Source organism: Parus major, chromosome 26 (genome assembly GCF_001522545.3).
Source record: "Parus major isolate Abel chromosome 26, Parus_major1.1, whole genome shotgun sequence".
In the NCBI taxonomy this organism is placed as follows: Eukaryota; Metazoa; Chordata; class Aves; order Passeriformes; family Paridae; genus Parus; species Parus major.
Window position 1 is genome coordinate 854,885 of NC_031795.1, and position 11,474 is coordinate 866,358.

Consider the following 11,474-nt stretch of genomic DNA (forward strand, 5'->3'; position numbering starts at 1 on the left):
GTCGGTGTCCCCCAGCGTCCCCCCAGATGGCCGCAGAGCCCCCAAACCACGATTCGCATCGTCAAACACCTCACCAGTGACCCCCAGTCCAGCCCACAGTATGGTAGCAGAGGCCATTCCTCAGCACTGGGCCCGGAACCAGTGCCCCCCAAACCAGCGTGTTCTTTCTCCCCAAAGGAATCACCTTCCCCCCAATGTGGGTCCCACCGTGGGACAGCTGCTCCCAGCAGCCCCGGCACTCATCATCAGAAAGGACACCCATGGCCTGCCCCACTCTTCCTTTCGTTGACCAAAACCCCTATTTTTGTCCTTTTTTTTCTCTCTTGCATCACAGCAAGAGCCATGCTGCAGGGTTGGGTCCTCACCAGGATGGTAACAGCAGGGACAACTTCACCAACCCAGCCACGGAGGGCAGAGAGAGTTAACTGCAGCTTTGGCAAGATAGACCCGGTCCCTGCAAGCTGGGAAATAAGTAATTCCTTCCTTGAAGCAACGGCAACGCCTCTTGGCTCCTTCCCCACTGCCCCATCACTCACCACACAGGGCTTTCCTCAGCAGGGCATGGTACAGCACAGCATGGCATGGCAGGACAGGGGTACCCGACCATCCCTGGAGCCCCTGGTCAGCTCATGTCTACACCCACCAAGCCCTGGCAGGAGCTGGTGGCCAGGGGCTGCTGGTGCAGCCAGCCCTCGGTGACACAGCCTGTCCAGCACCTCGTCCCTCGGGTCCCTCCAGCCTGGCGTGATGCCGGACGCTGTCCCTTCCCTCTTCTCCTGCCTGGCTGCCCCAGCCCTGCCACAGCTGCTTCAGGCAATGCTCAGAGCAGCTTCCACCGGGCCCAAATCTGGGCATCCCGGGTGGCAAGGGAGCCAGCCTGGCACGGCCCAGCACTGCAGCCCCTCAGGAAGGCAGCTCTGACCCCACCAGAGCCACAGGCCTGCTGTGAGATGACAGCAGAGAATCACTGCAGACCCTTGGCTGCCAGCACAGGCACTGAGCCCCGGACAGGGGACTACCCCCAGCACATTTCTCAGCAGAGGTTGCTGTTGGAGCTCGATGGTTTTGAACTCTCCTTGCATCACCTGTCTCACACCAGCACAGACACCTGCCTGTACAGCACCCAGACCCACTGGCACCAGCCAGGGCTCCCCACACTCATGTCCCTGCTAGGCTGGTCCAGACAGATCCCCACTGCCAGCCTGAAGCCCACCCTGGATGGAAGCAAGTCCTGGTCTGCCCTGGCCCCTTCCCTCTATGGCAGGGGAACAAATGGAGGGTGTGTGTGCACTGAGGGGGTCCCACACCCCACATCAGCAGATCACCAGCATTAAGGGGGCTCTGTGGCACTGCTGCTCCCAGCCTCATGCTGTGACTGGAGATAGGAGCAGTGAGGCAAGCACAGGCACAGCCGGGGCTCTTCACACCCTCCCCCTCTCCTCCACTTAATGGGGCAGAAAAAACAATTAGCTTCATAAATCCCATTGAGGGGGTTGGGAGCTCCCCATGGGTGTGGGCAGGGCGAGGCTCTGCATCCCCCTCACGTCCACATCAGGAACCAGAGCATAACAACACTCCCTGACTTTCCTGATCCACACAGCCCTCTAAACCCCTCTGTACCTTCCAGGACCCCTCCCAAACCCTCAGGTACCCCCTCAGAGAACTCCAGCCCCTACAGAGAGTCAGGCTACCTTGACCCTAGGTGTCTCCTGCTTGGATTTTGGGTACTGTGATCTGGCACCTTTCTCCGAAGCTGCACTCAAAGGAACAGGGGTCTGCAGAGACCTGGCAGATGGGGAAACTGAGGTAGGGAAGGGGGATCTGACTTGCCTGAGCTCACCCAGCAGAAGAGGATCAACATCACATCCTGCAGTTGATTCAGGACCCCACTGTCCAGGCAGCACTGCCTCCGATCTCTGCCCCCCCAGGTCCCTGAGGGGTGCAGGGAACTCTGCCGCAGAACCCCTGAGCGTGCATGGTCCCTGCAGGGGGAACCCATGGCCAGGCTGTGCCTCCAGCCCAGCCCTGCAGTAATAGTGGGGTCTGATTTCCCTGCAGCAGCGAGGCTGGCTCAGCCAGCACTCACTGCCTGCTGCAGTGACACCAGCCATGGATGCCAACCACACTCCTGGCTGAGCTCTGGTCACCCCTCTGCCCTCCCACCCCTCCTCTGAGTGACAGAACCCCCAGAGGAAATGTTCCTGTGTGGGGATTTCCACTGGCAGTTTTGGTGACATTTGGAGCACACAGAGGGCTGCAGAGGCCACGTGTGATGCTCAGGGAGTCCCGGGGCAGTGCCGGGGTGGGGAGCAGCCTGACTCAGCCTGCTTGTGAAATCCTTGTTTTTCCTGTTGTCTGGACAAGCCAGTGACCTCGGACACCTCAGTCCACAGTGGTCAGGCCCCTCCACAGGTGGCAGGATGGCACATGGCAAAGCCTTTGAGGTCCCCAGATGGCATGCAGGTGGGTTTGGGGTCAGATTCTCCCCAGCAGCTTTCCCCAGGGCACATGGGTGTGTGAGGTCCAGCCCTGCACTTGGCTCTGCCCCAGCCTCATCAACAAGCCACAGGGGCCAGCAGCTTTCCGCATCCTGGGCGTGCACTGACCCCCAGGTGCCCGGTACCCCCAAGCCTCACAACCCCAGGATTCCCCCCCAAAACATGCCTCATGCAGCTGCTGTCACATCCCCAGGGGTCAGGGATCAGCAGTGGGTGCCTCAACCCAAATCCCAAAGGACAGAATTTCTAGAAAGCAGCGCACAGTAAGGTGTTTCAGTGCCCAGTGTTGTCCCAGGGTCCCTTTCTGGGAGCATCCCCTGTACCCAGCTGGAGGGAGGAACTCGCCAAGCCCGGCACGTGGTGCAGACCAGCAAATATTTATACAACACTGCTCCCTGGCCAGCCAGGGTCCCACACACACGCCAGGCCACGTGCAGGGCCACAGCCATGCCCCACAGGATGTCCCTGATGAGGAATGACTTCATGGGCTCACTGGGACAGGGCACGGGGTCATCCTGGACTAGCCAAAGTGGAGCGAGGGGCATTTGAGGGAAGGGAGCAGGCTCCAGCGCCAATCCTGCTCGGAACAGGAGGAGGGCGGCTGCTCCCCTGCTGCTCCTGGGGAGCTGAGCCAAACATCTGCTCCCTCCTACGGGCTGTGCTGAGCCCAAGGAGCTGCGAGGAAGCCGGAGCCGGAGCCAGGCCAGCCGGAGCGCAGCGGGTGTCAGCTCCAGAGCATCCTTGCCGGGAGGATGCTGCTGGCAGCCCCCAGCCCTGCTGGGGGGGACCACAGGCTCTGCAGTGCTTGGCTGCCCGCAGCACTGTCACAGTGACCTGGGACAGTGCCTGGGGTGTGCCACGGGCTAGACACACGAGCCCTGCGCTCCCAATTCTAAAATCTCCATTTCATGCCCGTGAGCAGAGTAAGGGCAGTACTCAGCTCACGAGGGTGCAGATGCTGCCACTGCTGCGGTGGGTGCTGATGCTGCCTCCCTTTCTACCTCCAACAAATGAGATCCAAAAGGACATCCTAAAATCACAGCGGTCCCAGGGTTGCACAAAGGTTCCCCCAGGGCTCTGGAAGCCCCAAGGGACATGCAGAGCCCCAGGGACTGGCTCCAGAGCTACACTCCCACACCACAGCCCTGCAGCACACACACACACCCGCACTGCTCCCGCAGCCACCGCAGCAGAAGGTGCTGACTCAGCAGCAAGCCCCGCTAGCTCCCTCTGCACCCCACGAGCTCCCGACTGCAGCAAAGCCTTGCAGCATTCCACTCACTCCCACCACGGCCCAAGTGGCCCTAAGGAACACCCAAGGACAGTGCTGAGCCACTACTCGTGACACACACCAACATGCAACCACACTGTGGTGGCACTGCTCAGACATTCAGAACATGGCCACAACAAAACCAAGCTAAAGCTGGCTTGGACATCCCGCTCCATGCTCCTCACCACTGCCTGGCTCACGTGCAGATCTGCACACGAAGGCACCCATGCTGTGGCTATGCAGAGATGTCCCTGGGGAAGCTCCAGGTGGAGTGACCTTGGCAGGGTGACCTCCAGTGTTCAGGAAACAACCCCAGCCTCGATGGGTGGGAAAGTGTCACTGGTGGCACTGTACCCTTCCTGGAACTGGCCTCAGGGCAGGGAATAGCAAGTGGCACTGAATGGTGGTGGGTGGGAACCAGAGCTGACCAAGGAAGGGAGTGAGTATGTTTTAGTGTTGGAGAAACAGCCCAAGACTGGGTGCTATCTGTGCTCATGCCCTGCCCAGGCCCCAAGGACAGGCAGAACAAGGCAGGAGAGCAGCAGCATCCCTTCCATCCCTTCAGTCACCCCAGACACATCCTGGTGAGTGTTCCCAGTGCCAGGTCCCTGACCTGATGCAGTGCACAAAGAGGATATGATGACATTGGGAACAAAAGGTATGTGCTGCCAAACAAGGCCAAAGCCAGAGATTTCCAGACCCTGAAAGCAGCAGCAGGTAGAGGGGAGTGGCAAGTGTCATGCCCGTGGATGCAGACACAGCTGGGGATACTGCTGGGGTCTCAGGTGTCCCCAGCCAATCCCTGCTCAGACCTGACCATCCCACTCCCTCTCTGAGCCGGGCCTCAAGTCCCCCACAGCCTTCTTGGCTGGGCTCACCCCAACCTCCCCCCAGCTGAGTCCACCTCAATACCTTGCGGGCAGTGCCCTTGCCCGGCTGTGTCTCACCTACCTCAGCCCTCGCTCCTTCCAGTCTGCTCCCCTGCCGAGCCACGGGGATGCATCCCACAGCCCCACACGTCTCCAACAGGGATGTGTCACCGTGTCCTCTCACACGTCTCCAACAGGGATGTGTCACCGTGTCCTCTCAGCTGTCCCTGACCTACTGCCCTACAAGCTGGGGCGTGCGCCGGCGCAGAGCGGGGGACGCTGCCCCGCGGCACGGGCTGGGGGCTGCTGGCCCCAGCTGCAGCACACAGCTCCTGCCCGGTGCATTAACAGCACCGGGAGATGGGGCCTGGGGCACTGTCAGAGTTTCTAGGTCAGAGCCAGTGAGGAGACTGGCTGAGGGGCTGTGCTGGCTGAGGGGCTGTGCTGGGTGTGGGGCTGTGCTGGGTGAGGGGCTGTGCTGGGTGAGGGGATGTGCTGGGTGAGGGGATGTGCTGGATGAGGGACTGTGCTGGTTGAAGGGATGTGCTGGGTGAAGGGATGTGCTGGGTGAAGGGATGTGCTGGCTGACTGGGGTTTGGATGAGGGGCTGTGCTGGCTGAGGGGCTGTGCTGGGTGTGGGGCTGTGCTGGTTGAGGGGATGTGCTGGATGAGGGACTGTGCTGGCTGACTGGGGTTTGGATGAGGGACTGTGCTGGATGAGTGATCCTGGCCAGCTCCTTGTCTCATCTGTCACTCGGTAGGAGAGAATGCCCCTGCTCTACTTCCTGAGCTCTGCACCCAGGGTGTGCAGGCTCCTGGACAGGGCACCTCAGTGTACCCCAGCACCCAGCCAGAGGCATGCTCTAGGACAGAGACCCCACCAGGCTGCCCATTCTGGGAGAACCCCCAAGTCCTGCTGTGGGGCCATGGGAGATGAAGCTGTGAAGGTCATTACATGGCCCTGTGCCCACAATGACCCCGGTGAAATGGCTGATCCCCAGGATATTCCCTGCAGATAAGGGGGTCCTGTGTTGCCCTGGCTCACTCTTGCACCCCTCCATGGGAGGGTACCCAGCACAAAGCACCCAGTCTGTCTCTGGCACAGCATGGCAGAGAACTCTGGGCACACCCAGGACATCATGCTGGGTCTCTGCACAGGAATAGGAACTGTGGCACCTGACCATGGCTCAGCTCAGCATAGTACTGACAGCCTCACCCACACTGGGGGACTGATTGTGGTGCTGCCAGGGCCTCACAGAGGCTCCTCCATGCAGACATCCATCCCCAGATCTTGTACCTTCCTGAAGGAGAAGTAAATCCTGCCCATAGCAGTGCAGAGCAGAGCTGTCGTGGGTCCCTGACACTGCCCACACTCCCCCTGCTCAGTGCCTGATGGAGACAAAGTGTTGCTCCAGTCACCCCTCCTGGCATTGCCTCTGAAGCCAAGGGCACCCCAAGGTTATCCTCCTGAGCAGCACCAAGATGAGAAAAGGAAGGAGATGGGGAGCAGTCCAAATCCACCCCAGTGCCAATCACACCTCACAGTCCAGTGGCAGAACACGGTGACATGGGAGCCCTGGCTGCCAAGCAATAGGTTAAGATCTACAGGAGGGTCCATGTCGAACAGGCACAAGGCTCCCTCATTCACAAGCACAGGGCAGCCCCCAAGGTCACACAGCCATGAGGAGGATGGGTCTGACACCCACAGTGCCTCAGGCACTCTCAGCCCACAGCAGATAGCCAATGGTGCATCCCCTGCAACTGCAGCATGCACCTGCAGGCCATACCTGGGGAGCACTGGCCCCAGGGTGGGTGTGAAGCCACAGGCTGTGCTCTATCCTGCACCAAACTGACATGGCTACAGCCACCCCAGGAAGGCCAAAGCAGCACTGTCAGGAAGCCAAATACCTCATCAGGCTCTGGGACAGCACAAACACCCAAGTTATTTATGTTCTCCTGAGCTGAAACAGGAAACCTCCAACCTGTTCATACCCTGGACCCTTGCCAGAGCCAGGGGCACCTCAGCAGGAGCTGGACACATCTGGTAAGTAAAAGTTGGGAGGGCTGGGTTGTGCCCATCTGGCAGAAGATGCCCCTGGCCCCATGGGTGGAGGGCTGGAGGCTGATGGGGGTCCCAGAAGGAGGGACCCAGCTCAGCAGCACATCCTGCTCCATGTGGAATCATCCATAATCAATGACACCTCAGTGCCTAGTTCTCACTAGGGTGCTGAGATCTGACCCAGCTCATCCCACCATGGACCACCAGGAGTCCCACAGGACATGTCCACAGTGCCTGGGTGACAGAAAGCCACTCAAGACTGACTGCTGTAAACTGAAGAGAATTCTGAAAGCAGCAGCATTCACCCCAGCAGGACTCTGGAGGAGGGCTTCTGCAGCTATAGGCCATGAACTTTTCTCAGCTCCTTGCTCCAGGAACACCAAGCTGGACACTTTCCACATCATGGGAGAGCAGCTCATTCATGCTCAGGAGCCCATCAGCCCCAAGAAGACCCAGCTGGGCCAGCACCACCAGCACTGCTGGCAGGGAAGCATCTCCTGGAATGTGAGGACACGATCCAATCCTCACCAGGCTGTCTGTAACCTATGTACCACCCCACCCACCCGCACTGTGCCAGCTGTTCCCCCCCAGCCAGCCCAACAGGAGCGGGTGAAACCTCCCAGAGAGCCCCAGTCCGGGCACATACCCCGTGGTGATGTCATCATCCTCGGTCAGCGTCTTCCCCATCAGGTCACTGTCACTCATGTACCCCGACTTCAGCTCCACGTCGTCCGTGTCCAGCGCCTCGACCAGCTCCAGGCGGGAGATGTGGCTCAGCTTGCTGGGGCTGCGCATGGGCATGGTGTGCGAGTAGTGCGCTCGCTCGCCGTGCATGTACCAGCTCGGGGTGCCCTCAGAGCGGCACGTGCCCCCAACCGATGGTGCATCCCCGGCCTGCAGGCGGGGGCTGGACTGCCCATAGCGCCAGGACAAAGGGGAGGAGCGGTTGGAGAGGCTGGAGACGCTCCGTGGGTTGGCTTCGTCGCTGTCATAGCAGGTCATCTCGAGGGAGCTGCGAGAACAGGCAGTCAGCGAGTTAGAGATCTGTGCCCTGCCTCACCCCCCCCAGAACTGGGTCTGCAAGTGCTCAGATACCAAATCTGCCCGTTTGGAGGCAGCAAGGCAAGGCCAGAGGCTCCCAGGACTGTGGTTGCAGGGACCCCCTCCATCTCAGCTGGCAAGGGACAGTCCCCTCCTTCCCTGCCTGGTGCCAGCCCAGTGTCCCACAGTCCCTGCTGGGTGGTGTTTAGTGTTTAGTGATGCCCATGTCTCCCCAGGGACCGTGGAATAAGACATGGGGTGTGACGGAGGCTCTGTGCTCAAGTCAATCTACAAAGGCAACACTCTACCACAGCCCTGTCCACCCACCTCAGAGCAGGGCCAGGGCAGGACTGGTGGCAAACACACCTGGGAGAGGTGACAGCACTGTTCTGGAGACTGGCCCTAAAATCCAGCATCTTCTCATAGGACAGCTTTAGTGGAAAGCCCAGACATGCTCCTCTATGTCTGGGCTGCTTCTGCTCAGCCACTTCTCTCCCATCTGCTACTTCAAGGTCACATCAGACCCAGGAGAGGACAAGCTGGGGTGGTAGCACTGATCCCAGAGAATGTGACAGTGGGCTATGCCAGGGAGTGGAGGCTGTGAGTGAAAGGATGCCAAGGGACAGAGCCAGGACCAGTCCCTGCAGCAGCACCTGACACTGCACCCCTGCAGACTGAACCCCCACATCTGGGCAGGAAAGAAGACCCCAAGAGGGCTGCCCAGTTCCAGGGGCTCTGTGAGCACAGTGCTCTGCAGCCAGCCCACAGCCCTCGAGTGCTTCAGGAATGGGGAGTTCCATCACTTCCTGCGCCTCTCAGGGTATATTTTGGGCAAACACTGATTCTAAAACTAAATTTAGCCACGAGAAATTATTCCTTCTTGGAGTAGCTCCCTGGGAACCCACAGTCCTCAAATTGGCTCCAAACACTACTATTAGTAAATTATTCCCTAGCTTGGATTAAACGTTCCTGCAGGAGCACCCAAAGCCAAACCCAGGCTGCAGCATTGAATCTAAAACAGGGAACTACATTAAAAAAAAAGAGGAAGTTTGTTAAAGCGGAACTAAAAGGGGCAGCTAAAAGGGTTTTGTTTTTGTCAGCAGCACAAAGGCTGTTTGAGGATGTGCTGCTGGCAGCTCACAGCAGATGCCAACCATGTCTCTGAGCAGGAGGAACAGAAGCTTCACCTCAAATCCTGGGTTCAGTTCTGGGTCCCTCATGACAAGAAAGACATTGAGGAGCTGGAGTGTGTCCAGAGAAGGGCAAGAGAGCTGGGGAAGGGGCTGGAGCACCACGAGCAACTGAGAGAGTTGGGGGGCTCAGCCTGGAGGAAAGGAGGCTCAGGGGGGACCTTCTGGCTCTGTACAACTCCCTGACAGGAGAGGGGAGTCGGGTTCTGCTCCCAGGGAACAAGGGAAAAGAGGAAATGGCCTCAAGTTGTGCAAGGGGAGGATATTGGGTTGGATATTGGGGAAAATTTCCTCCCTGAAAGGTTCATCAGGCACTGGCACAGACTGCCCAGGGTAGTGGTGGAGCCACCATTCTTGGAAGTGTTTAAAAAACTTGTGGATGTGGCTCTTGGGAATGTGATGTAGTGGTGAACATGGCAGTGCTGGGGAAATGGTTGGACTTGATGATCTTAGAGACTTTCTCCAAGTGTCCTCTAAGTCTCCTCAGTGACTCTGTGATTCCATGGTTCTCTAAGCCTCAAGGAAGTTCATGCAGCCCTGCTGCCAGGAGTATGGTGACATCTTTCAGGAATAACATTATGCCCTAACAAGGCAACAGCAAAGACTGAGCCCTCAGCCACTGGATGGAAGAACTCAGCGAGGATAACAAGAGAAATCTGAGGAATAGTTTGTGGAAAGAACAGAGAGCCCAAAGCAGCAGCTACAGGACACATCCAGAGAACTTGCAGATGACATCTCTATTGGACAGACTTGTAGGAAGTGTTCCCGAGAGCAGAATGAGTGGGTACGTGTGTAATTACAACGTACCAGGGAAGAGCTGACACAGCTTTGGGAAAGGAAAATCTGGCTCACAGCTGCAGAGGAGCTCCTGGAGGGATGCAGGGAGCTGCTGAGGTTGCTGTGGGCTACTGGAATAAAAAAAACCTTCCAAATAAATTCAGCTGCCATGGGGTAAGAGAGAAGATCTTCACATATTTAAGTCCTGCTGAAAGGGACAGGGTGCAGGGTAGGGATCCTGGGCTATCCATAACCATTTTTCTCTGTGGCAGGAATGCAGCTGAGGCATCCACCATGTGATGTACTCCCAGCTCATCAAGGAAAGGAAGTGATAGTGAAGAGTCAAATCCCACCAGCAATGCTAATTTAATCACCCTTAATGTCCTCACCCTATTTTCCTAAGACCTGAACCGAGGAGGATTTCTGAAGGAGCTGAGTGCTGGGGTGAGGAGGGGGATGGAATTTGACACTGATGAAAGGGAAATGAACACAATGCAGCCCTGGCTTGGCATGAGAGGTGCTGGGCTCTGACCCAGCTCCTGCACTGAGCAAAGGCATGGCAGAGCTGTAATGGATCATTTCAGGAAATGGCTAGCTCAGAAAATATTTTTGTGGCCCCATGCAAATGCCACTGCCACAGCTCTCTGCTGCTCTAGGCTCAGAAAACATCCAGGAGGCACAGAAAGGGCGAGCAAGGGATAGAAATTTCAGGTGATGAAGAGGGAGATCAAGGGGCTGCTTCATCCTGGGCAAGGCTGGTTGAGGGCTGACACGAAAGGTCTGTAACAGTGAATGGTGGGTGAAAGGTGGGAGGAAGCTGCTGCTTTTTGTCTCTTCCAAGACAAGAAACAACATCGAGAGAGACCACGAGGTGGCAACACACACCAGGAGAAGGATGTTCCTGCATCTCCACTTTCCCAACCGGCTGACACCCACACAACCTCAAAATGCAGAGTGAAACAGAAAGCATGCAAGACCTCAAGTGAGTGTGCCAGGGGCACACAGGCGCTCCCAGTTGTGTGTCAGACACCGTGCTCTGGCCCTCCACGCAGTGCTCACCCTGTCCCCAACCCCAGGGTACCCACACCTCTGCTCCTGGGCTCTGGCTGAGAGTTCCTCCATCATCACCCTACACAGAGCAGAGAAAGTCACAGATAGGAATGGAGCCTCTGGTGCAAACTGGGGTGGGTACAGGTGATACCTTCACTTCTGGTGGTCCATTCAGGGTCACCTGACCACTGGGAACAGACCTCAACCCCTCTCTCTGCTCTGTCAGCTCCCCTCTCTGCCACCACTCCCCAGCCTTTACTGTCCCAGAGCACTTTCAGGGACAGGATTCTGCTGCAGCACCACACGACACCCCACGGATTTGGGGGCTTCTCTCCAAGCCTCCATGCACAGGGTCCCCAGGTCACATAGCCCCGCTGATTCCCTCCCACCCACATGGCCCTCACCAGCAGCAGAGCTGCTTCCCATCCACCCCAGGAAGGACACCGACTGTGGAGAAGGGGGTCCGGTGCTGGGGCCTCACCTGTGAGACACCTGAGAGCCCCTTAGGCTGGACATGGTCTCCTCCAGGTTCTGACGTAGGTCCAGTACATTCTGCACTGTCCTCTTCCTCTGGGACTCGGGGTCTGTGGAGAGACAAGGTGATGGCTTTAAAGGGAGGGAGGGAGGGATGGATGGATGGATGGGTGGATGGATGGATGGATGGATGGATGGATGGATGGATGGATGGATGATGGATGGATGGATGGATGATGGATGATG

At 57.9% G+C, this 11,474-nt stretch overlaps 1 protein-coding gene across 1 annotated transcript in view; it reads right to left on the reverse strand.

Annotated features, from left to right (window-relative positions):
• The window catches only part of NAV1 (neuron navigator 1), a gene marked incomplete at its 5' end in the record, with an annotated part of 56,922 nt that overhangs the window by 18,422 nt on the left and 27,026 nt on the right, over positions 1–11,474 (reverse strand). The window contains 2 exons of the mRNA XM_033519839.1: positions 7,343–7,708; positions 11,236–11,338. Coding sequence (XP_033375730.1) covers positions 7,343–7,708; positions 11,236–11,338 — 469 coding nt within the window. The remainder of the gene's footprint in view (positions 1–7,342; positions 7,709–11,235; positions 11,339–11,474) is intronic.